The 27,251-nt window shown below is 37.7% G+C and overlaps 2 protein-coding genes across 11 annotated transcripts in view; both read right to left on the bottom strand.

Moving 5' to 3' along the window:
• Positions 1 to 2,753, bottom strand: part of MAML2 (mastermind like transcriptional coactivator 2) — a 368,317-nt gene extending 365,564 nt beyond the window's left edge. Inside the window, exon 1 of the mRNA XM_003828403.7 lies at positions 893 to 2,753. Within this exon, the coding sequence (XP_003828451.4) occupies positions 893 to 1,405 (513 nt within the window). The 5' untranslated portion in view covers positions 1,406 to 2,753. The remainder of the gene's footprint in view (positions 1 to 892) is intronic.
• A 9,533-nt stretch (positions 2,754 to 12,286) lies between these two features.
• The window catches only part of CCDC82 (coiled-coil domain containing 82), a 37,309-nt gene continuing 22,344 nt past the window's right edge, over positions 12,287 to 27,251 (bottom strand). For 6 of the 10 annotated variants that reach the window (XM_008953793.5, XM_014346982.5, XM_014346981.5 and 3 more), the window contains 3 exons: positions 24,538 to 24,708; positions 18,507 to 18,692; positions 12,287 to 13,232 (listed from right to left, as the gene is read on the bottom strand). In XM_008953793.5, the coding sequence (XP_008952041.1) occupies positions 13,164 to 13,232; positions 18,507 to 18,692; positions 24,538 to 24,708 (426 nt within the window). In that variant the 3' untranslated portion in view covers positions 12,287 to 13,163. The other 4 variants (XM_055094776.2, XM_014346983.5, XM_055094774.2 and 1 more) reach the window with 1 other exon arrangement.

Here is a 27,251-nt window from a genome sequence, read left to right on the forward strand (position 1 = left end):
CAATGATCCAAGGGATACTCCTCTGGGATGGTGTATGTCTGTGCCTCTGGGGAAGAACTTCCAGCCAGAAACTTAATCAGAACTTTTGGGTTTGATATCCTGTCACCAGGAGTGGCTGAAGACAAGGTATTTCCTAGGATGATGATCTGTGTAAATAGCTGCTTCGTGCCTGTCCACTTAACGAATGCTCTAAGGGAGCATTACTGGATTGGACTGGAGTGCTTGGGAAAAGAATCGAGATGTGGCTCAGGAGTGAGAGAGTCTAGAGGGAATCAGAGAGTAGGCCTCTTAAGAAACAGTGCCTCCCTAGTCTCTCTTTGGGATATTTTCCCCAAATTTTGTTTTTGACTGAGGGGACATTTGGGGAATTTGCTATTTGTTACAGCTTACCATTTATGTTCTCTTAAGCGAAGAAGAACGGGGTCACTTCAAAAGGGAGAGGGGAAATGGGGCAAGGAGAAAAAGGCTTTAATAAAAGCCAGCTGGGCTGATAAATGCTTTGGGGCTGAAAAATGGCTTGGGGGCCTAATCAGAGCTGGCTGGCCAAAGCTGGAGGATCCATGAGATAGAACCTTCCTCAGTGGCTCAGATCTTGCCAGCTGGTAGCCTCTTCTTTTATAAGATGTGGACCCCAGAGAGCCTCTGGAAAACTCAGGCTTCTTATCAGTTAAGGAATATCCTATAAGCGAAGGAAAACCCAGGAGTGAGCACCAACAGAACATGATGAGTAGGCGCATGAAACCACCCGAACGCACCCAATGGCCTTTAAGGTAGTCAGGTGACATCTTGGCCTTTTTCACTGCCATCCACTCTACCTTAGGCCAAAGCAAACTCTACCCTCACAAGAGACCACAGGACCACAACCAGAACCATGAGAAAGCCAGGTGCTTACCGCAATCAGGGCTGAGTTCCTCTGGTCCCCTGGGGTTGAAGCGGGCGGCTGCTGCTCTCCGTTTATCCCACCACTGCCACCATTATTGCTACTGTTCAGCAGGTGCTGCTGGTGGTGATGGTGATAGTCTGGTGGGGGCGGTGGGGCTGCTGTTGCTGCTGCTTGGGAGGCCGCAGGAGGGGCAGCAGGGGGCGGTGGAGGGGCTGTAGTGGTGGCAGCAGTGGCGGTGGCCTTGGTGTGTTTGCCAGCTTTCCTTGCCCCCTGGCCATGCTGTACAAGGCTCAGGAGCTGCAAGGTGCTTTCTCTTTCCCGGTCTGAGCTCTCGGCCCTACCTCGTTCATATCGTCCTTCACAGCTCAGGTGGTGTTGGCGGCAGACAGCGATCCGAGCCCGGAGGCGCTCCACGATAGCACTGTGCACTCTCGGGGTGACTGAGCCCCCTCCAAGGAGCCCCGCCCCAGAGGCCCCCCCTAGCCCTCCTGCGGGGGCCTGCGGGGGCGCTGTGTCCCCCATCTTACTGGACACAATGATTGCTGCCTCTGGGATGGTGAGGTGGAAAGAGGCTACTGCTGGCTATTGCAGGCAAGTCTGTTTTTGACAATGTGAGCTCAGTGTTCAGGGCCACATGAATAGAGGTCTTCAGAGGTTGTGGGGGAGCCGTGGAGAAGGTGTGGGGGAGGGGAGTTAGTAAAATGAGGGTGGGGAGAAAGAATAGAAACCAGCTGGGGGGAGGATAAGTTGGAAACAAACCCTGATTAACTTACTCTAATTGCATTTGACAGCTCTGGAGAAGTTGGACAGAGTTGGTGGATTTTTTTTCCTCCACCAAGCTGACAAGAGCCACTAGGTACTTTGTAAACACACGATCTGGGGGTTAGATCAAGAATTCAGGGATTGTCCAGCAAGAGACAGAAACACACAGCAAAAGGTATTGAGAGAGGTATTAATAGAGAGGACTCCCCCTCACCTAGTTGTTTCCGACAATTCTTTATGGGGATGTTTCTGCAGAGAAACACATTTCTACCATGTCTATGTAACCAGCAGCCTTGACTTTTCCTCAGGTTAAATAAAAAACCAAACCAAAACAAAACAGTGCTGTTTCAGAAGATGTTTAAGTCACTGTTCAAAATGTGCAAAAATCAAGGGAGGCTGTCTTTTGGCTTTTAATTTTTCCTCCCTTTCCTTTCGCTCCGGTGTTTTCTCCTCTTTGGGGTACTGTAGGATGTTGTCTTCTCCCAAAAGAGGGAGACAGCTTTTCAACTGTTAACAATGTCAGTAATTGGACTTTTGGACCATGCTTTTTTCTTCAGCTAATCCAATCACCGGTAAAATCCTCACTCCCTCTAAGGTTTCCTAGCCTTAAATGAAAAGCAATCTTAAGTCGCTAGCCACTGAGAGAGATCCTTCAACACATTTTTTTCTTTCCCGCTTACGTTTCTATTCCTCACCCCCGGCTCTATTCTAATACAGTATCAAGAGAGACAAACTCTTCCGAGAGTAATTTACAAACGATGGTCAAACTTACAAACTTCCAGCAAATTGCACCGAGTCATGTCCAGCCACTTTTCTGTCCACTTTTGTACATTCCATCCCCGGCCAGTGGATCTGAGGGTCTGGACTCGCAATAAGCAATCTGGTTCTATCTCCTGTATTTGCTCCGCTTTATAGATGGAAAAAAAAAAAGTAGCTTGTATTTTCCTTTCTCTTTCTCGTCTGTTGTTAGCCGCTTTGCTGACACTGGCTCCCGCCCGGAGTCACGGCGATACACAGGCTTTCATTGTGCTCCGATAGGAGAGGGAGAGAAAGAGAGAGAGTGAGACAGAGAGGGAGAAAGAGAGAGCCAGCAAGCTGCAGATGGGGGTGGGGGGGCGGGGAGAGGGCGGGAGAGCTCGTTCGAGGCTCCCTGGTGGAAGGCTGGTGCCACTGCGCGAGTGAGTAATCGCAGCCAGGCACCGGGGAAAGGGGAACGCAGAGGGCCTCCCAGTGGCTGAAGAGGTAAATCCCAAGCCCTGCGCATCTCAGCTGCCCTGGCTCAGCTCAGCATCAGACTCGGTTAAGCGGGGAAGGCTGGGGAAATTCCCCAACCTCTACACAACCATTTCACCAGCTCTAAATGTTTAAGAAATTCCGGGCCAGGAATGTGTTTTCCCTTTCAGCCCTACATTACGCCCCGCTGAGGATATCATTTTCATTTTTCAGTATATTGTAAATGACACCACTGAGCAACCTAGCACGAGCTGTGTGAGCACCGAGGAAATGTTCATTAATAGAATAAGGAAGATATGAATGTGTGTGTTGAGGGCGGAAGGGGTTGCGCGTGGAGAGGAGAGGTAATCACATTGTTAGCTCCTAAAGGGCAGGCAGGTGTAGCGTTTGTCTACCTGCCTGCCCATTTGTGTGTCTCTGGATAAGTGAGTCTGGGTGATCACAGGCAAATCAGTTGGGATAAATAAAATATTTTATGAGAATGATACAATTATCGATACCAGTTCTAGAAACAAACGCTTTTTTTTGGGAATGCATGATTGCCTATGAAAAACCAAATATAAGACCTGAAGTATCCTTAGCTACCTGGTGCACATACACAATGAGGAAAGTCAATGTGTAGCAGCTGAGTTTCAAAAAGTTTTTTTTTTTTTCTTTTAATGGAGTCTTGTTATGTTGCCCAGGCTGGAGTTGAACTCCTGGGCTCAAGTGATCCTCCCACTTGAGCCTCCTGAGTAGCTGGAACTACAGGTACTCACCACTACTGCACCTGACTCTGAGTTTCAAGAAGTTTAATAATAGAAACCAAATAGATCTCACACAGATCATTGTCCCCCCATTTTCAAGTGATCCAACCTTTAAAATATCCAATATTGGCCAGGCACAGTGGCTCACGCCTGTAATCCCAGCACTTTGGGAGGCCAAGGCAGGCGTATTACCTGAGTTCAAGAGTTCAAGACCAGCCTGGCCAATATGGTGAAACCCCGTCTCTACTAAAACTACAAAAATTAGCTGAGCATGGTGTCATACGCCTGTAATCCCAGCTACTCGGGAGGCTGAGACAGGAGAATTGCTGGAACCCAGGAGGCAGAGGTTGCAGTGAGCTAAGATCACGCCACTGCGCTCCAACCTGGGCAACAGGGTGAGTCTCTGTCTCCAAAAAAAAAAAACTTATTGTGGATTCTGCTTGTTATTTTCAATTATGAAGATTAAATTAAGGTGAGCATAATACTGCAACAGTCAGAACCAAAAATATTCTGGGTATCCTAATTTGGAAGTCATTTGGATTTGAGGTCTCAAATAATATACCTTCAGTAATCTAAACAAACTCTGGCATTTCATGAATATGGTCGTTTCAAACTGAGCTATGGATAGAAATAGGCAAAATCAAGGCAAACATCTCAATACTGGATTTATTTGCAATTTAGTTCCCTATAGGATAGCCTACTTTAGTCCATTTTATTTTCACCAATCCTGTTAGCTTGGAAATGGGGACAAATACACTCAGATTTTTTGTTTGTTTTATAATTTCTTTTATTTCTTTTTTAAAATTTTATTATTATTATACTTTAAGTTTTAGGGTACATGTGCACAACGTGCAGGTTTGTTACATATGTATACATGTGCCACGTTGGTGTGCTGCACCCATGAACTCGTTATTTAGCATTAGGCATATCTCCTAATGCTATCTCTCCCCCCTCACCCCACCCCACAACAGTCCCCAGAGTGTGATGTTCCCCTTCCTGTGTCCATGTGATCTCATTGTTCAATTCCCACCTATGAGTGAGAACATGCGGTGTTTGTTTCTTTGTCCTTGTGATAGTTTGCTGAGAATGATGGTTTCCAGCTTCATCCATGTCCCTACAAAGGACATGAACTCATCAATTTTTATGGCTGCATAGTATTCCATGGTGTATATGTGCCACATTTTCTTAATCCAGTCTATCATTGTTGGACATTTGGCTTGGTTCCAAGTCTTTACTATTGTGAATAGTGCCGCGATAAACGTACCAGGGCATGTGTCTCTATAGCAGCATGATTTATAGTCCTTTGGGTATATACCCAGTAATGGGATGGCTGGGTCAAATGGTATTTCTAGTTCTAGATCCCTGAGGAATCGCCACACTGACTTCCACAATGGTTGAACTAGTTTACAGTCCCACCAACAGTGTAAAAGTGTTCCTATTTCTCCACATCCTCTCCAGCACCTGTTGTTTCCTGACTTTTTAATGATTGCCATTCTAACTGGTGTGAGATGGTATCTCATTGTGGTTTTGATTTGCATTTCTCTGATGGCCAGTGATGGTGAGCATTTTTTCATGTCTCTTTTGGCTGCATAAATGTCTTCTTTTGAGAAGTGTCTGTTCATATCTTTTGCCCACTTTTTATGGGGTTATTTGTTTTTTTCTTGTAAATTTGTTTGAGTTCATTTAGATTCTGGATATTAGCCCTTTGTCAGATGAGTAGGTTGCAAAAATTTAATCCCATTCTGTAGGTTGCCTGTTCACTGTGATGGTAGTTTCTTTTGCTGTGCAGAAGCTCTTTAGTTTAATTAGATCCCATTTGTCAATTTTGTCTTTTGTTGCCATTGCTTTTGGTGTTTTAGACATGAAGTCCTTGCCCACACCTATGTCTTGAATGTTATTTCCTAGGTTTTCTTCTAGGGTTTTTATGGTTTTAGGTCTAACATGTAAGTCTTTAATCCATCTTGAATTAATTTTTGTATAAGGTGTAAGGAAGGGATCCAGTTTCAGCTTTCTACATATGGCTAGCCAGTTTTCCCAGCACCATTTATTAAATAGGGAATCCTTTCCCCATTGCTTGTTTTTGTCAGGTTTGTCAAAGATCAGATAGTTGTAGATATGCGGCATTATTTCTGAGGGCTCTGTTCTGTTCCATTGGTCTATATCTCTGCTTTGGTACCAGTACCATGCTGTTTTGGTTACTGCAGCCTTGTAGTATAGTTTGAAGTCAGGTAGCATGATGCCTCCGGCTTTGTTCTTTTGGCTTAGGATTGACTTGGCAATGCGGGCTCTTTTTTGGTTCCACATGAACTTTAAAGTAGTTTTTTCCAATTCTGTGAAGAAAGTCATTGGTAGCTTGATGGGGATGGCATTGAATCTATAAATTACCTTGGGCAGTATGGCCATTTTCACGATATTGATTCTTCCTACCCATGAGCATGGAATGTTCTTCCATTTCTTTGTATCCTCTTTTATTTCTTTGAGCAGTGGTTTGTAGTTCTCCTTGAAGAGGTCCTTCACGTCCCTTGTAAGTTGGATTCCTAGGTATTTTATTCTCTTTGAAGCAATTGTGAATGGGAGTTCACTCATGATTTGGCTCTCTGTTTGTCTGTTATTGGTGTATAAGAATGCTTGTGATTTTTGCACATTGATTTTGTATCCTGAGACTTTGCTGAAGTTGCTTATCAGCTTAAGGAGATTTTGGGCTGAGACAGTGGGGTTTTCTAAATACACAATCATGTCGTCTGCAAACAGGGACAATTTGACTTCCTCTTTTCCTAATTGAATACACTTTTTTTCCTTCTCCTGCCTGATTGCCCTGGTCAGAACTTCCAACACCATGTTGAATAGGAGTGGTGAGAGAGGGCATCCCTGTCTTGTGCCAGTTTTCAAAGGGAATGCTTCCAGTTTTTGCCCATTCAGTATGATATTGGCTGTGGGTTTGTCATAGATAGCTCTTATTATTTTGAGATACGTCCAATCAATACCTAATTTATTGAGAGTTTTTAGCATGAAGGGTTGTTGAATTTTGTCAAAGGCCTTTTCTGCATCTATTGAGATAATCATGTGGTTTTTGACTTTGGTTCTGTTGATGTGCTGGATTGCGTTTATTGATTTTCATATGTTGAACCAGCCTTGCATCCCAGGGATGAAGCCTACTTGATCATGGTAGATAAGCTTTTTGATGTGCTGCTGGATTCGGTTTGCCAGTATTTTATTGAGGATTTTTGCATCAATGTTCATCAAGGATATTGGTCTAAAATTCTCTTTTTTTGTTATGTCTCTGCCAGGCTTTGGTATCAGGATGATGGTGGCCTCATAAAATGAGTTAGGGAGGATTCCCTCTTTTTCTGTTGATTGGAATAGTTTCAGAAGGAATGGTACCAGCTCCTCCTTGTACCTGTGGTAGAATTCGGCTGTGAATCCATCTGGTCCTGGACTTTTTTTGGTTGGTAAGCTATTAATTATTGCCTCAATTTTTTTTTTTTTTAAAGACCTAGTCTCGCTCTGTCACCCAGGCTGGAGTGCAGTGGCACGATCTCAGCTCACTGCAACCTCCACCTCCCAGGTTCAAGTGATTCTCCTGCCTCACCATCCTGAATAGCTGGGATTACAGGCGCGCGCCACCCCGCCCAACTAATTTTTTGTAGTTTTAGTAGAGACGGAGTTTGAATGTGTTAGCCAGGACGGTCTCAATCTCCTGACCTTGTGATCCGCCCGCCCCGGCCTCACAAAGTGCTGGGATCACAGGCATGAGCCACTGCGCCCAGCCTTCATTGGAACATACTTCTATCTCTATCTGTTCCTTCCAAGGCTAAGTTCCTCACTACTCATGAGAAAAGCAGAAATATATATTTGTTAGATAATCAGAATTTGAATGGAGAACTGTCATGAGGTGTCATTAAAGAGGACAAAAATAGAAAACTTTTATTTTTAAAAGTTTAGTTTTAAAAAGTTGTCTTCATCAGACAATATCTTCTTTGTACTATTGTGGATATTTTACATTCAGTATAAAAGAAACATGTAATATTTAAACTGAAACCATTCCATTCACTCTGTAGCCCTTCAGTAACATGGAATTTGATTCATAACATGCAGTCCTTAGTCAAATCAGCTATTACTAAATGATGTAAACTTTAACTACTCTGCTAGACATAGACATATCTTAAATTGTGAAGCAGGAATTTAATATTCATACTATATTCCAGTGGTATAGGACACTTCTTTGGAGTGTCTTTTTTTTTTTTTTACACATTTACCCTTAAATAGACATTTAATTTCAAGTTGACATCATCATCAACATCTTCATTTCTGTTTCCATCAGTTGCAATTAAAAAATTACTGTTATGCCACAGCACTTCTCAAATATTATCCCTCTTAATCCACAAACAATCCTGAGAGATACTATAATTCCATTTATAAATGAGAAAAACTAAGGCTCATGAAAATTAAAGTACTGGTTCTGGTTCATATAACTTCATATAACTAGGAAGTTAATAGACCATAACTCTAATTCAAGACTGACTTCATGGTGTAAGGAAGGTGTCCAGTTTCAATTTTCTGCATATGGCTAGCCAATTCTCCCAGCATAATTTATTTTGTAGGGAATCCTTCCTCACTTGGGTGTTTTTGTCAGGTTTGTTGAAGATCAGATGGTTGTAGGTGGGTGGTCATATTTCTGAGTTCTCTATTCTGTTGGATTGGTCTATGTGTCTGTTCTTGCACCAGTACCATGCTGTTTTGGTTACTGTAGCCTTGTAGTATAGTTTGAAGTTGGGTAGCGTGAGGCCTCCAGCCTTTTTCTTTTTGCTCAGGATTGTCTTGGCTATTCAGGCTCTTTTTTGGTTCCATATGAATTTTGAAATAGTTTTTTCTAATTCTGTGAAGAATGTTAATGGTAGTTTAATGGGAATAGCATTGAATCTATAAATTACTTTGGGCAGTATGGCCATTTTCACGATATTGATTCTTCCTATCCATGAGCATGGATTCCATTTGTGTCCTCTCTGATTTCTTTGAGCAGTAGTTTGTAGTCCTCCTTGAAGAGGTCCTTCACTTCCTTTGTTAGCTGTATTCCTAGGTATTTTATTCTTTTTGTAGCAATTGTGAATGGGAGTTCATTCATGATTTGGCTCTCTGCTTGCCTGTTGTTGGTGTATAGGAATGCTAGCAATCTTTGCACGTTGATTTTGTATTCTGAGACTTTGCTTAAGTTGCTTATCAGCTTAAGAAGCTTTTGGGCTGAGACAATGGGGTTTTCTAGACATAGAATCATGTCATCTGCAAACAAAGATAATTTGACTTCCTTTCTTCCTATTTGAATACTCTTTATTTCCTTCTCTTGCCTGATTGCCCTGGCCAGAACTTCCAACACTATATTGAACAGAAGTGGTGAACTCTAGATGGATTAAAGACTTTAAATGTAAAATCCCAAACTATAAAAACCCTAGAAGAAAATCTAGGCAATACCATTCAGGACATAGGCACGGGCAAAGATTTCATGATGAAAACACCAAAAGCAATTGCAAAAAAGCAAAACTTGACAAATGGAATCTGATTAACTAAAAAGCTTCTGCATAGCAAAAGAAGCTGTCATCAGAGTAAGCAGACAACCTACACAATGAGAAAAAATTTTTGCAGTCTATCCATCTGACAAAGGTCTAATAGCCAGAGTCTACAAGGAACTTAAACAAATTTAAAAGAATAAAACAAACCCCATTAAAAAGTGGGCAAAGGACATGAACAGACACCCCTCAAAAGTAGACATTTATGCAGCCAACAAACATACGAAAAAAGCTCAACATCACTGATCATTAGAGAAATGCAAATCCAGACCACAATGAGATACCATCTCATGCCAGTCAGAAGGGCTATTAGGTAAAAGTAAAAAAACAAACAAAAATACAAAACAAAAACAACAGATGCTGGCAAGGTGGTGGAGAAAAAAGGAATGCTTTTACACCGTTGGTGTAAATTAGTTCAATCATTGTGGAAGACAGTGTGGTGATTCCTCAAAGACCTAGAGGCAGAAATACCATTTGACCCAGCAATCCCATAACTGGGTATATACCCAAAGGAATATAAATCATTCTATTATAAAGATATGTGCACATGTATGTTCACTGCAGCACTATTCACAATAGCAAAAACATAGAATCAACCTAAATGCCCATCAATGATAGAGTGGATAAAGAAAATGTGGTACATATACACCAGGGAATACTATGCAGTCATAAAAAGAAATGAGATCATGGCCTTTGCAGGGACATGGATGGAGTTGGAAGCCATTTTCCTCAGCAGACTAATGCAGGAATAGAAAACCAAACATCGCACCATCTCACTTGTAAGTGGGAGCTGAATGGTGAGAACATATGGACACATGGTGGGGAACAACACACACTGGAGCCTGTTGGTGGTTGGGTTGGGGGATGGGGAGCATCAGGAAGAATAGCTAATGGATGCTGGGCTTAAAACCTAGGTGATGGGATGATCTGTGCAGCAAACCACCATGGCACACATTTACCTATGTAACAAACCTACACATCCTACACATGTATCCCGGAAGTTAAAATAAAAGTTGAAGAAAAAAGACTGACTTCCACCTTAATCACTAGTCTGGCTGCCTCAATAGCAAGTATGAAAGGAGTTATGGGGGAGCCAAACTATCTCCAAAGTAGCTCAAAGCTGCTCAAAGGCTGCAGTTTATCCCTCAGTGAACACTCTGGAATCTAAGTAAGTCCTATAATACCTCCTGGGAATGAGTACTATATAGATCTACTCATCTGAATATGAGCAGACAAGTCAGGAAATGTGGCCAATTGCATCCAACTGCCTGTACAATAAACATTTATTTTCCCTTGTTTTTTCCTGTCTTATGGTTCTGTTCCCTCTTCATAACCCTAAAGCTTCTGTATAGCCCTGTGATTTCTTTCTAGAATTACTTTCTTTTACTTGTCCATTTCTGTCTTCCTCATCATCTCTGCTATCAATAGCTACCTAACACTAAAGCACCTAACACTGTAGTAATAAATGGCCAAATCTAAAAAATTTACAGTCATGTGAAATGATATGTGAAATAAATGAGCTTAAAAACTATTTTTGTAATTAGCTGGGCGTGGTGGTGCACACCTGTAGTCCCAGCTACTCAGGACGCTGAAGCAGGGGAATCGGTTGACCTTGGGAGGTGGAGGTTGCAGTGAGTGAGATCGCCCCACTGCACTACAGCCTGGCAACAGAGCGAGACTCCATCTCAAAAAAACAAAAACAAAAACAAAAAAAACCTGTTTTTGTGTTGTTATTGAATCAATGATATTGATGATGATGATGATAATGATAAAATAATATGTCCTAATACCTGTAAAGGTTAATTCTATTTCTCAACATTTCCATTTTCTTATGAACTACTTGCTTTTTGCCCCCTAATACATGTTAATTCTCACTTCCTAACAGCCTTTTTGCCATTCTTTTAATGTTACCACGACCTTAGAGCCTCTTGTATTCTCCAAATTCCTACAAAGTAGCATGCTTGGTTGCAATGACCTTAGACATCAAACTACCTATAAGCATTTTATGATCAACAGGCAGCTGTTCCAATAGGAAAAGTGCTTCAAGCCAACAAGATGGTTGATCCAGATAAGTCCTTGGAATTATTAGTGCCTTAATTTACAAATTAACTGCATGCTGTTAAAAGTAAGAGATATATTTTAAGATTACTCTTCAGCCATCTCAAGCTTGTCTGTAATGTCCCATATGAGAACTGATGCTTCTAGGTAATTGGAGATACTTTAGAGATACTTTTTTTTTTCATTTCTTCTGGCCTTCCTTTTTATAAATCATTTGTGATCCTTTACGCTTCATCCTTGACTGTCACTTCTAACTCTGCCTTGCTTTTTTTGTGGACACTGTCCCTTCATCTTCACCTTTCAATTACGACTTTATTTTTATTCCTTGGAATTTAGTTAAGAATTATTTTGCGATATGCCAGGGAAACATGAATGAGTATACAGATATGTAGGGCAGACACGGTGGCTCATGCCTGTAATCACAGGACTTTGAGAAGCCGAGGTGGGTGGATCACCTGAAGTCAGGAGTTCAAGACCAGCCTGGCCAACATGGTGAAACCCCATCTCTACTAAAAAATACAAAATTAGCCAGGTGTGGTGGCGCATGCCTGTAATCCTAGCTACTCAGGAGGTTGAGGTGGGTGAGTCGCTTGAACCCGGGAGGCGGAGGTTGCAGTGAGTAGAGATCGTGCCATTGCACGCCAGCCTGGGTGACAAGAGCGAAACTCCATCTCAAATTAAAAAAAAATACAGATATGTGAAATTTCCATTTCACAATGTTTGAAAAAGGTATGCACTCCTCATTAAACATTAAACATCAGCATCAGTACTGTTACCACAATTGTGAGTTTTTTCCACCCCATTTGTTTACAATAATAATACGGATAATTTCAGGAAATGAATTGTAGAAAATATTAACTCATTTCCATATATGAGCTTAATGTAGCTTTTTATGGATACGTACACTACGGTCCATGCCATCAGTCGCATAATAGATGAATCCAAGTTCAACCAAGACTTCCATTAAGAAAAAATTATCTAAAGGATAGATCCTACTAGAATACCACTTTTAAGAATTAAAAATATAGAACACACAGGGTTCATTTGTTCACTCTGCAACCATTTTACTTTATTACTTTATGGGAAAATTTAGATGTGCAAAGCAATGCAGATACCAAAATATGCTTTCCAAGTGTTTTTGGCTGAGTTTGTCTCTTTCAGCAGTTCTGACCCTAAGATACATACTTATATGGAAAAAGCTATGGATAAAAATAAATAAAATACATCTTAATCATCAATATATAGACAAAATTGAATAGAAAAAAGTAAGAACATTATAAAGCATGAAAATTTACATAAAATTATTCCTGAATGTGAGGGTTGAAAGACTCTAGAGGCCTGACATCTATTTGAAAGAGAAACTTTCAAGAAAAGGAAAAAAGCATTCCTCTACTTAGAATAGATATGCTATGATCTGATTCTGAAGCAATGGGATTGAACTGAATGATATATGAGGTTTCTTCCATGGCCCACTGATTTAGATGATAGCAGTAAAAAATATATTAGTGAAAATCATTTAATACTGTAAAAGAATAAACAGATCTGGACAGGAATTCCGTAAAAATACATGTAGACGTTAGTCTAAATACATTTTTAAAATACAATATATTTTGACTAAACTGACAGGATATCAACAGCTCATTCACTTGACAGTCATCTGTTATAAAGCCATTATTATATAACTTTAAAATATATTTACAGACTTAAAAATTAAGATAATGCTTTTATGTACATCAGATAAAAGTTTAATTAGAGTGTAGAGTGCCACTTCACAGGAATTAACATAATCATGTTTTAAACAAAATATTTTGCCATGAAGATATAGATAAAATGTACAAACATGTCACATGATACAGAAAAACAAGAATCATGATCTTCACATTTACAGGAATTTAAAAAATCTTCTCTGATGGAAATGTGTTACAACTCAAACTTCTCTTCTTGAAAGTAATCCGCAAAATTGAGATATTCTTCAAGTTGACCATATTTCTGCATATACAATAGAAAAGCTAGTTATTTTACTCAAAGCAATGAAGGCAAACTGGGCCTTTGCAAACTACAGACACAATTAGGATAAGTTCATTTCATGGTAATCGTGAACAAAAATCTTTTTATGATAAACAGGAACTTAATTTCAAATAAGCATTCCTAACTCATATAGAACTCATATATTTCCATATAGAAAGCATTGGAAAGTGATCAAAGTGAATATTATTAATTTTATAACTGTTTTAAATTATAATTTTTATATTATCATGCTTACAGTAGAATGTAGTAACCTCAATAACTTCATAAAAAGTTTGTTGAACATATATATCAAAGGCTCTGCTAATGACTGTCTAGGTACAATGTTTTTTAAAAGATACTTTTCCTGCCCCTAAGGAGAATACAGTTCAGTAGTAATACACCAATAACAATCAGTAATAAGTGCCAAAGAGGTACAGACACTGTTATGAGGGTTCAGAAGATAGGTCATGGTTAGTTGAGGTAAGCAGTAAAGAGTGGCATTTAAGTTGTCCTGGAAAAACAGATTTGGTAGGCAAAGAGTTGGTGGCAAGACTTTTCAGTAAGAGAGAACAGTCCATCAAAGTGACGTGACAAGAAAATATGGGATTTGACTACAACCTGAGTATTTTTAGGAGAACAGAGAGAGCTAAGACTGAACCAAAGAGGCTGAGTTCAGAGAACAAAAATTATAAAATACTGGTTAAAGAACTGAACAATCATTTGACAGGTAATGGAAAGTTGCTAAAGGTTTTGGAGCAGGGGACTGAACTGATCTAAGGTGTATTTTAAGAAAATCGGTAAAACATTCATTCTAGAATAGTTCAGCAACTAGTTATGGGTCTGTGATAACAATTTAGGTCATGAGGGCCCAAATCTGAGTCATGGCAATGAAGATGAAGAGTAAAGAACAAAGTGTAACAAGTTAAGAGAGGGGTCAAGAATGATTTAGAGATTTCAAAGTTGACAGAGTAGAATAATGGCAGGCTCTTTTGCAGGTTGTTTGTGCGAGGGAAAGATATTGTGATTTCAGTTTCAGACATATAGAGTTCAAAGTATTTATTTCAGTGAGGGGATTAATGACATACTAGTTTCTTGACTCTGTTTATGAACTGTGTTTTAATCTTCAGTGAAATGAGAGAGGATCCTGGTGACCCTGACTTTTGTGGTGATAGGGACCTACAGAAGGGAATGTTGAGAAGTGCATTTTCCTTCTACACCTTGAAGGCCATGAAACTCTTTTTTATAACCGTATGATATCTGACTGGATCTCCTTCTCAGGAAAGATGGAAACACATAACAGAAGGGGAAATAGCCTAGGGACTACTTAGGAATTTTCTTTGGCCTAGTACTTAGATAGGTTTTATTAGATATAAGTAAAGTACTCTAGGATTAGAAACCTATACTTTAAAAGTTTGACTGTTTTTATGTTTCTCATATTACCTTTCCTCATATCCCTTTATTATTTATTAAATTTCCTTTGGAAAATTAAAAATTAAAAAAATTATTTTAAGAGACAGGGTCTCACTATCTTGCTCAGGCTGGCCTTGAACTCCTGGGCTCAGGCGATTCTACCACCTCAGCCTCCCAAGTAGCTGTGACTACAGCTGTGTACCACCACACACAGCTAGGACAATTAAAATCTATCTCAGCTATACTAAGATAGGAGGTTACTTGCTTTTATTGCAAGTAACAGCTAAGATTAATCAATCACTTACTAATTGCTAGGTCCTATACTAAATGCTTAAAACGTATTACATATCTAATCTCCACAATCAAAACCCTAACTATTATTATTGTTTTTGTTCCTACTTTACAGATGAGAAAACTTAGGCTAAGAGAAATAAAATAGCTTGCTCCCAAATTCTACTGCTAGTAAGTGGCAAAGCAAATACTTAAGCCTATACTTTTAACCAGTATAGAGTATGCTGTTTCTGAGATTTAAATGGTGTGGCTAGGATGCAGCTTTGGCAAGAAAAAAAAAACTTGGAAAGTGAAACTCATAGACATTGCAGTTAGTATTACTCTGCCATCCTCTCTACCTAAAGATACTGCTCTCATAATTCTTTACTAAACATTTGGAGGGTTTTAATAGTGAAGACTACTTATTTTAATAGTGAAGACTACTCTCTTACAACACCTGATGGACCTACTGATGAAAACAGTTGGAATTGTGGAAATGAAGTGTGGGAAAGAGGTCAGAATATAAGAGAAGTTTGGAATCTTCTACTCAGAAGCAGTAGCTACAACTGCAGAAGGGAATTGATTTGCCAAGGAAACTTTGAGCGGATGAGGACAGAATTCAGTGTTAACGGGTACTTTTTAGCAGTGATCCTCAAACTTTTATCTAAGAATCACCAATGCTAAAAATATTGGATGTTTAACATCCACAAGGATTGTCATTCAATAAATCTGGGATGAGGCTAGGGGATTATACACTTTTCAAAAACTTCTAGGTGATTCTGATATAGGTAGTTTAGGGCCATGCTTTGAGAAACATCAGTTTAAGGGGTGGGGAAAAAAGAGGCAAGGGAAAAAGTTGAAAAGGAGGGGAAAAAGAAGAAATGAGAAGCGTTTAAGGAAGGCAAGGGATATGTAATTATAATTTTAAATTATTATGTATATGACAATATTTATCAGTGCATTTAAAATTTACATACAACTGTCACTTGTAACAGTTTTACATACAGTATTTACAGTATGAATGGGCACCTGATACTTCTATTGACATGCTTTCTTTACTACCTGGTGTTTATGCATCCACCAGCCAATCCCAACAATACTATCCTCAACTTCCCAGGAAGTCCCATCATCATATACACTTTCTTCTTAATGAACAAATATTCGTTAGAATTTTGCCAGTGTCATATTAGAGTATGTTATTGAACTCTTCTTTAGAATAAGACATGCATTATTATGTTTATTAAATATTTTGGTTTTATTATAATTTTCCTATTATTTATTCTTTTCTTATACTCAAGTTGCTCCTACACCCCTTTAGTATCATTACATTAAAAACGGATCACCCTAGTTCAACCTTTAGAAGGAAGAACAAAAAGAATGAAGTCAGTCTAGTTGGCATGTCTTTGGGAAGACATGCTGAGACATCCTGAGATAATTAAAGTAAAATGGCTGAAGAAGCAGGTAAGGGAAAAAGTAAGGTGTGGAATACAAGCTGGAGGCAGAAAGACAGGAACAAATAGTACGTGTAAGGCAACAAAAGGGGTTGACATAAATGGGAAATATGAGCGGAAAGTGCCATGGAGACGGCATTCAAGTAACACTGAGCCCCAGGCATTCTAAAGGGTTAGAGTAACTGAGACTACCAGACTGTAGCTAAAGGCAGCACACATCACAAAGTACATGCAGTGCTATCACTCAAAGGCACACAGTGAGAGGGATAGACAGAGTGAGGGTGGGAAATGTCAGAGCACGTGACAAATTTTGAAATTTCATCACAGCACAAAAAGCTGCAAATGGGTTTATATTGGCTATAAACTTCTGTGGTTTCTAGGAAATCTTTTGAGAAAACCTAGGAACAAATTTTTTAAGTGGAGAAATCTCAAAAAAATGAAGGTCTTTGGTATTTTCATGTGGAAAAAAATGTGTATACTGTCCTAGACATGCACAATCTTGAAATACCTTCAATGCCTAATGCTAAATGTTATTCTTTATGTATAACATGACACTTGGCTTTCTTGAAAAGAAAGCCTAAGCTCCTTTCTTTTCCTAAGAAAAGAATGCCAAGTGTTATGCATAAAGAATAACGTCTTTAAAATTCCAGGTCCCTTCTGGTGTCCTAAACCTTGTTAAGCTTTTTCTAGGATACATGATTTGGAAATGCTTTTTTCTTCAAGAAGTTTAAAGTTCTTCCCCATATATGATACTATTATATAACATATACAGTATATGCACAGTGATTTTTCTATACCTAGTATCTAATTCTTTATAACTGTGCTATCCCAATAGGTTTTGCAATTCCACTAGAGGGTTGGCAACACTTAAAGGCATCAATAAAAGCACTTAAGAATTTAATGTTGTCAAGGAAAATGAAGACGGGAAGTTATTGAATAAGTGCTCTCTCCTAAAGCAAATGAAAAAGTACGGATAAGCCGGGAGAAGCATTTGGAGTAGGAGAAGTAGAAGCAAAGTAAAAGACAAAAAGCTGAAAAGAATAAAATGAGAGAAAGACTTAAGGATCAAGATGTGGGGGGCAGGCAAGATCACTGGGTGGTGGTTTGTGGTGGGAGAAAAATTGTCAAAGGGAAACCAATGATGATGTCATTATCTAGACTGGGAGACCTCCACTAAATATGACATGTGCTAAAAAAGTTTCTGTTTTGTTTTCTTTCCGTCTGCCTAAGCTCTCTTGCCTTATTTTTTATATTCCTCTTTTACAAATTTCCCTATGATATAGTCCAGGCAATGGATCTCAAGTTAGGCTTTTTTCTTTTCTTTAAAAGATTAAATGTTGATAAGAGTTGCCTGAAAATCTACTATTTGTTCTCTCTTATACATTCATGTAACTAGACTTGTTTTAGAAGGCTGCAGTCGTATTAGCATTCTTTCCATATACCATAAACAATTCTAAAAGCTCTGTGAGCAGACCAGAGCTTATAAGCTGCCAGCAGATCTTCGGGAATCCAGTGCACTCTTCAAAACCCCCACTTTACTCCTGTTATCAAATTTAGTGATCAATAGGATATGGGGGAATCAAAATCAGTGCCGTGGTCTGAAACCTCTGCATTCCCCTCGATCTTCAGTTACAGTGCTCACTGCTCAGTCCCATGTCCTCAAGAAGAGGATGTGGGTGGTATTAGAACTGGCAGCCGAGATCCTTTCCTCAGACTGGCACCAGGTGCTTCTTCACTCTCAGGTCACAAGAACTGTTCTAAAGAATAGGAAGCAGACAAGCAGAGGTGAGTCCTATACTCTGTCAAAAAAAAAAAATCAGGGGACTTAATATATATGTAAGCAATACATACATAAAAGCGAAAGGACAGAGGTCCTTCAATAAAGGACAGTGTTAATGCTTATTAAAATTTATCTGATGGGCTGAGTGAATCCTTAGAACATCAGGGCATCTATTCAGAAGGACAATGATAAGCATGAAAGGAATGAGCAGAAGAAGAGAAAATACAAACGACAGAAGAAAGAGATTCTCTTAAATTTCACTGTCTTCTAATCATTTGTTTCCTTTTGCTGATCATAATTAGGCTTCAGAATCTACATGATAAGATTCTCATATATTCACCTTACCTCCTTAATCCAGCCATTTTCTTTTGACTGCCTGAAAATTCTTTCCACTGTTTCTTTAACTTGTTCATCTTCAACTTCCTCTGTCATTGCAATGGTGCAACATTCCTGGTATAGTTTGAATTTAAAATGTTTCAGTTTATGATAAATTCTGGTACGGCTGGCACAAATTCTGCCAACAGTGAACACCTAAATCAAGAAATAAAGATTGTTATCTGACAACGAATATATATCCTTTCTGGTTTTTGGATTTTCTTTAGTAGTAGAATCAAAATGCATTATTAACTTTCAGTGTTTACACAATGATTCCTTTACCTTCTCTTACTTATACAACTAGTCAAACACTGAGCACCTGTGAGGTTTCAAACATTGGGCTAGGCACTAGAGATATATAAATAAAATACCTATTACCTGTATTAGGGAGTTACAGTTTTGAGAGAAAGACAAATGGTTACAAAACAACATGAAAAATGGTATGTCCAAGATGCTATGTCCAAAATGCTAGTGAAGAGGGGCACTTAGCCCAATCCAGATAGAACAAAAGTCCCCAAGCAAATCAAGCTTGAACTAAGTCTTGAAAACACAAGAGTTTGCCAAGTTTGGGGAAAAAAGAGAAATGGCTTTAATGAAAGGCAGAAGGATGGACAAAGTAAAAAAAAAAAAAAAAAAAAAAGCATGAAAAGTATGATAAGTCCATATTTATGTAGTTAAAAATGACTGGATTATAATATTTTTCTAGCTATAAGCAACATGTAAAACTGAAACAAACTCTTACACCAAAATTAAGTATTGGCAGTTTTTTACTAGATACTTTTCTTTCCCCCCCAAAAAAAATGATCTAAAGTAAAAAAATAAATCTGTGTTTAGGCATACTGATTGCTTTACTTAAGGTGTTATATGTGAATAAGACATTAATATTTTGCTGTCAGCCAGCTATAAGAATTTTAATTCCTACGTTTATATGGACTTCTATAATTCTATGATTAAGAACTCTTTTTATGAAATCAAATAACCAGAACCTTTCTCTTTCAGAATGTTTTGAATGTTTAAAATTTGTTATGCAAAACTACAGCTAAAATAGGAAGACAGTCTGACTGCACTGACCAAATTATTTATATATATTTAATATATACATTTAATATATATTTAATATATATTTATATATTAAATATATATTAAATATAGATATTTAAAATATTTACATATTAAAATATTTATTTAAATATTTAAATATATATATATATTTATATATATATATATATATATTTTTTTTTTTCCTGAGATGGAGTTTCGCTTTTTCACCCAGGCTGGAGTGCAGTGGCGCAAGCTTGGCTCACTGCAACCTCTACATTCCGGTTTCCCTGCCTCAGCCTCCCAAGTAGCTGGGATTACAGGTGCCTGTCACCACACCCAGCTAATTTTTTTTTTTTTTGTATTTTTAGTAGAGATGGGATTTCACCATGTTGGCCATGGTCTCGAACTCCTGACCTCGTGATCTGCCCACCTCGGCCTCCCAAAGTGCTGGGATTATAGGTGTGAGCCACCACGCCCAGCCAATATATTTTTACCTACATCATTTTACCCACTGTAGAAAATGCATCAGAAAGGGCTCCAAACATTATGATATGGTCAATCTTACTCTCATGGAGTAGTAACCTAAGGAAAGAGTAAACCTCCTGCTGACTTAAGTATTTGTGTCTGTACCTAAGTTCACTAATGGGTTATGCTTTCATGAGTACTAGTTTTAATATTTATCTGTGCAACTTGTGTTCTGTCTGACAGAAAAATACACTTGTTTCCTGAGGCCACACTGCAAGGAAACATACAAGTGATGATAGACAAAGCAGGAATATGTTTCCAAAAATGAATAGAAGTTATATCACAATGATTGGCAACAATCAGGTTTGATGTGTTTTCTTGTGAAAATTGTATTTTGGACATTTTGCAACCCTTCTTCAAATCTCCAAAAGTTTAAGAAAAGCATGTTCAGATTTTTGTTCATGGCTCCGTAAAAACCTTCCTGCTTTTCAGATCATTAGAAGTAAACAGGTATTATTGTACATGGCTTATTAAAATTAACTTTTCCAATTCAACCTTATCATCAAAGCAGTCCTGGTAGTAATGACATTTCAGCAATTCACTTGCTAATACTTCCAACTTTGTGTAAAAAGACAACACAAAAGTTGCCGTGACTATAAGGGTACCCTGTGTGTCTCCATTTCTGCCATCAAAGTAGACTGTGTGGGAGAACTCAGCTATAGCTGTTCTACATGAAGTATAGGCATACGATAAAGTGATTTGTATTTCTTTCACATTTATTCTGTATTTCCACAAAACAAGAGGAATTTATCTGTATAGCATTTTTAAGTTGAAACAAGAGGGAAGGAGAGGTGTTTAAAAATCCTAATTTTTTTTCCTGTATGAAAAACAAGTATCCTTTGAAAATATTTAACATTATGGCTTACTTCTTTCCATTTCTAATTCCTACCCCTCTTGGCATCTACTTATCATCATATAGATCTATAAATCGAAAATTACCTTAAAATGTTCTTGTTTTGTTTCCCAAAACATGATCACATTTTATATGGAAGAAGCTATATGGAAGGGCATCACTGCTGTAAAATTTCACAGAAAACAGTAGATGCAAAGGATAGGTGTAATACTCCAAGTGAACTTAACCCCTCACTCATTCCTGTTTTTAGTGTATTGTTACAGCCCATTGTATTTCTTTATCATATGAATTGAAGTATACAGTACAATACAGCTTACACTGTAGGAATCAATTTGTATAAAATACTAAAACAGGTAACATTAATCTATGGTGTTAGAATGATTTCTTTAAATGTCCAGAAAAATATATTTAGAACAACTGTAATTATCTAGTTCAATTTCTGTACATTAAGGAAACTATTCTAACAAGAAAATTAGTACAAAAAATACCATAGAAAAATAGGTGCTGTGGTGAGTGTTCACAAAGCAGATAAGGAAGATGACACATAAATGATGACTGGCCCACTATGCACGGTTAAGCACAGTTATCTGACCTGATAAATATGAGACTGAGTCAGTTCAGTTATCAGTATGAACCAACTGATTGCACATATGTAAAAATTGGAAATGGAGCTAAAAATTGTCACTGAATTTTGCTAAAGCAGAAGAAAGAATCTCATTTCTAATTTAACAGCTATATCACATGGAGTGTAAATTAAATCTAGATAACAAACTGAGGCAAGGAAATATAATGAAACATGTACCAGGCAGACTTGGTAATATTTAGCTAACTGTAGGTAGCTTTTTGAAGTATTTCTCTAAGCTCTTATTTATAGGCAGAGGAGCCAGCTCCTTATGGAAGTTAAAGTATGAAGAACAAAGAAAAAAGATTCTCAAGGAAACAGTAAGTCTGGGGAAAAGTTTGTTTTCTGTTTCTGGGTCTTCAGAAACAGATAGTACAATACCAATCCAAAGGGTTCTATTTGCCCTTGTTTGGTTTTTTGTTTGTTTTTTGTACAGACATATTATACAATGCCGTTTCCCTCAAAAATTATTGCTTCTTCCCACCAAATCCTAAGCATCTTAAGGAGTCTGGATAGACTCTGGGCAAAACTAAACATAAATCCAAGATTGTTTTTAGTTCTCCCAAACTACCTTTCAGATTTCACAACTCTCTTTCATCCAGGTAATTTCCTTCTCATCTATGTCCTTAAACTTTATCACAATCTGGTGGTCCAAGGCCTCTCGTCTCAGTACCCTATCAATACTGCTGTAACCAAAATTACTCTTTCCCCACTGATTCCACTTTCCATCAAGGCATCCTTTCTTTCAAAGAAGCTAAAGAAAGGAGAAAAGTTTTCTTATGAAACAAATTTGCTGTTAAGTGAATTCCTTAAAAGTATTATTTGCACCCTCAAAAAGAACCCTAGTTAATGTCTCAATTTTATGTAACTACAAGCAGCAACACAAAATAAAGAATTAGTTTTCAAAATAACTTGAAGATGGGTGTGGGGTTAGGCACAATTTCTTTTTCTTTTCTTTTTTTTTTTTTGAGATGGAGTCTCGCTGTCGCCCAGGCTGGAGTGCAGTGGCGCGATCTCGGATCACTGCAGGCTCTGCCTGCCGGGGTTCACGCCATTCTCCTGCCTCGAGTAGCTGGGACTACAGGCGCCCGCCACCTCTCTTGGCTAATTTTTTGTATTTTTAGTAGAGACGGGGTTTCACGTGTTAGCCAGGATGGTCTCGATCTCCTGACCTCGTGATCCGCCTGCCTCGGCCTCCCAAAGTGCTGGGATTACAGGCGTGAGCCACCGTGCCCGGCCAAGCACAATCTCTTTAACGCTCTGGATCATAACTAGGTTTATTTTCTCTCCCTTTCTTTCCTTCTTTACATATATGCATTTACATTGTATTGAAGTAGGATGTAAGATAAATTTTTGTAAGTCATTCTTCACTTTAAAGAAAAAATTACTGAAAAAACAATTTTTAAAAAAAATTTAATCACACTCTCTTAACATACCCAATAACTTAACGTCTACATATAGTTATATACGCATACACACATTTTTATATAGATGCCTAGACAGTGCAAATACTAATTATTATCATACTTTCAAACTAGCATTATTTTTCAACTTCATGATTATACCATTTGCTCTTTACTGAACTGCTTTGCAAAAGATAAACTTATAGACATTGAGTATGTATATAGCTTTGTGACTCTAGCTCTAAAAATCTAGTATTTTTAAAAGATACATATCACCCCATTTTTCCTCTAGGAATCTTACTTTCCATGAACTTACTAGTTTCAATGCAACCTTGATAGCATTGCATTTTATCATTTGATTTGAGAATACTTTGCCAATTTAAGAGTTACCAACTGGCATCTTAAGGTAGTTTTAATTATATACCCTTACATGCAGAATAAGCATTTTCCCATATATTTGTTAACTTTTATAGTTTTCTCTTATGTGACTGGCAATATTGATGTTCTTTGCTTTTAGTTCATGCTTTCAGTTTATTGTTTTTTTAAATATTTGAATAACTATTTTATATAGAATCTTTACTGCTTCACAGGAATGTCAGAGCTCTAGAAGTGATTTTCTTACTCCACTTTCCTCTTCAGAATTAGCTATAGACAGCAAAGACCATGAAGGTACAGTAATGTATTTGATATACATAACAGAACATGGTCCCTAATGTATGAAATCACTTTTGCTAGGATTCCAGATATCTTATGTCATAAAAAGTCATAGATCAGTTTTTAAACAATGGGGAAATTTGCATGTGACTATTAAATATATATATATATTCATATTTTTATAGTAACATATCAAACAAAACATTACAGACCAATTCTGAATTCATTATCCCCATAAAAACCTTCTAAGTCATTCTTGCAACCCAGATCTCTCAGAGGGATCTGGGCAACTACTGCTCGATAATACTGAGAAATCACTATCCAGTTTAATAGAAGAATTTAGATAAATATTATATTTCCATCTTAATAATTGACTGGGAGGATTTCAGAGACAACTTTGGGTCTCTACCTCTCTAAATATACACCTCCTCCATGGATACGTAGACTTACCAGAAAAAGCGCTCAGTATTTCTTGCATTTATAAATATAATTTTCACATTTGTAAATGCAGCAATCTTATAAAGTAAGATTGAAAAAATAAATAGAAGTTGTCAGCATCTGTGCTTTTTATCATTTCACATTATACTGCTATGCTCTTGTCTAAAAAACACTTACTCTTCAGTTTTTTCTATTCATACAGAATTAATAGCATCTTAACTATGTGGTGATTGCTCTAGACTCTGACATACTTCTAACAGAGTCTAGTTGAAGCACAGTGTTTTTTGAATTCTCTCCTATTAGATGAACAGCTATCTTCCATTATTTACTTGTGGGTTGCCAATTTGGTGGATTATATGCTAAAAATGTTTCCACTTGGGTCAAATTCTCCTTAGGATACTTAGGATTATTTATGAAATAAAAATTTCTAAATACTGAAAATTAAGATTAGAGGGAAGAAAATACCTGTTTATCATGTGACATGAAATTATCTATTTTCATGGTCCTGGTGTTATACAACTCTCCTGATAAATGCACTGAATATTTACAGTAGCGATGCAGTCCACAAGCCTGGCAGGAACAGTTTTCAGGATTCTTCAAATGAATACTTACATTAGAATAATTTTCTACTCGCTCCTGAAAACAAAAAATATTTAAAAAAGTTTAAAAGATAAAGAATAAAAATAAAAGTAGGAATCTAACCAATTAAAACATCTTAGGGATTACAATACAAAGAGATATAAGAGCAAAACACCCTGGCATTTCTTACTTTAATACTGAGCACATAGTAGGTATTTTACAAGATATGTTTAAATAAAAAAAATTATAATCTTGGCTATTGCATGAAAATAAACCAGACTAGGAAAAAGCTAGTTTCATATCTCTTACACTTCTGCAGTTGCTACTTCTTTTCCATTTCTCATCTCTAGTTAGTGTTAATGAGGTATTAGTTAAAAATAGGAGCAGCAAAAATGTAGGATGATATAAGAAAAATAATTCCAAGTAGGCTAGTTAAAACTTGAGAAAAAAAATCACATTCACTTTCCATTATATGAATTATATATTTTCCACAAAAATATTCCAGAAATAATTCAATCCTCCTATGATAACTTACTACAGTCCTGGGGAAAAAACAAGTTGGCACTAGGACTGCCATGTGTCTGGTATTCATATGGACAGTTTAATAGCTCAGTTATCAATGAGTAAACAAACTGAGAAAACACTTGGCATTCATAAATAAGCTTCATTATTAAGCTATGAAGTTACTTGTGCCTGAATATTTCTGCTTATGTTCTAGGCCTGTGCTAGATACTACTATTCTAATTGGTAGTGTAGATTAGGTTTTAATACAATATTTGAACTGCACACAGTGAGCATATTAGCATGGTTACTAAACCACATTCATATCTTCTACCAGACGGATGGTAATTAAGTATCCAATATACTGACAGTTTACTTTTTATATTATATGATTGAAAACTACATTTTCTGGTGGTCAACTTTTCATATTTCTCATACTTCATGGCACTTTATGACATGTATTACTTACAGGCTGAAATTCAGACTGAACAGATAACTAACCACCTTCCTTTCCTGCTTCTGCTGTACCCCATGGAAGCACATGTTAAGATGAAACCTTTATCGACCTCTATCAGCTCAGTTCCCTGAGTGACTACAATCAGCAGAGCACCCCTGATGACTAACACTGGATATATAAGTGAAAATAAACTTTGTTGGGTTAAGCCATTGGGATTTTATTGTTGGTTTATTTTGTTTGTTAGTTATATTCTTTATCTTTTGAAGCATAACCCAGCTTATCCTAATTAAGATCTTACTGAATCATCTGTGTCTCAGTTTTTCAGCTAATACTTTTTGGTATCTTACAGTTATTATCCCAACATCAGATTATCCAAATTCAGTATCACCCACCACAATATGGTAAAACCTAATATGGCATACAGGCATGGGTTTTGGAGTCTGAGACTCTGGGTTTAATACCAGCCTGTCTAATTATTAGCAGTGGAACCTTATGTTACTTTATTTTTCTGAGACAGTTTCCTCATCTCTAAAAGAGAGGAAATAATAGTGCCCTCCAGCTGGCCACAGTGGCGCATGCCTGTAGCCCCAGAAACTCAGGAGGCTGAGGTGGGAGGATCTCGAGCCCAGAAGTTCAAGTTCAGCCTGGGTCACAGAACGAGACCCCTCTATTCCCTCCAAAAATAGTGTCTTCCTCATGGGGTTACTTTGAAGATAAAAAAAATTTTAGTTTACATGTAGATTACTTGGCTAAAGTTAAATAATCTATAAATACAGTACAGGTATACCTCAGAGAAACTGCAGATTTGGTTCCAGATCACCAAAATAAAGTAAATATATCAATAACGTGTCACACAAATTTTGTGGTTTCCTAGTACACATAAATGTTTACACTGTACTGTAGCCTATAAAGTATGCAACAGAATTATGTCTAAAATGTATGTAATTTAAACTACATTTAATTAAAAAGTACTTTAGGTCTAAAAAATGCTAACAATCATCTGAATCTCCAGTGAATAGGCATCTTTTTGCTGATAGAGGGTCTTGCCTCAATAGGATGGCTACTGACTGATAAGGGGCTAGTTGCTGAAGGCTGGGGTAGCTGTGGCAATTTCTTAAAACAAGACAATAAAGTTTGTTGCATCCATTCTTAAGACAACAATAAAGTTTGTTGCATCCACTGACTCTTCCTTTCATGAAAGATTTCTCTGTAGCATGCAATGCTGTTTGATTGTATATTTGATTGTATGTTATACAGAATAGAACTTATTTCAAAATTGGAGTCAATCCTCTCAAACGCTGACACTGCTTTAACAACCATATTTTAAATCCGCTGTTGTCATTTCAACAATGTTTGTAGTATCTTTCCTTTCCTAGGAGTAGTTTCCATCTCAAGAAACCACGTTCTTTGCTTATCCGTAAGAAGCAACTCCTCATCCATTCAATTTTTATCATGAGATTGCAGCAATCCAGTCACATCTTTAAGTTTCACTTCTACTTCTAGTTCTCTTGCTATTTCAACCATATCTGTAGTTACTTCCTCCACTGAGGTCTTGAACCCCTTCAAGTCATCCAGGAGGGTTGGAATCAAATTGTTTCAATTTAATTGTTAATGTTGATATTTTTACCTTCTCTCATGAATC

This window comes from Pan paniscus, chromosome 9 (assembly GCF_029289425.2).
Source record: "Pan paniscus chromosome 9, NHGRI_mPanPan1-v2.0_pri, whole genome shotgun sequence".
NCBI lineage: Eukaryota > Metazoa > Chordata > Mammalia > Primates > Hominidae > Pan > Pan paniscus.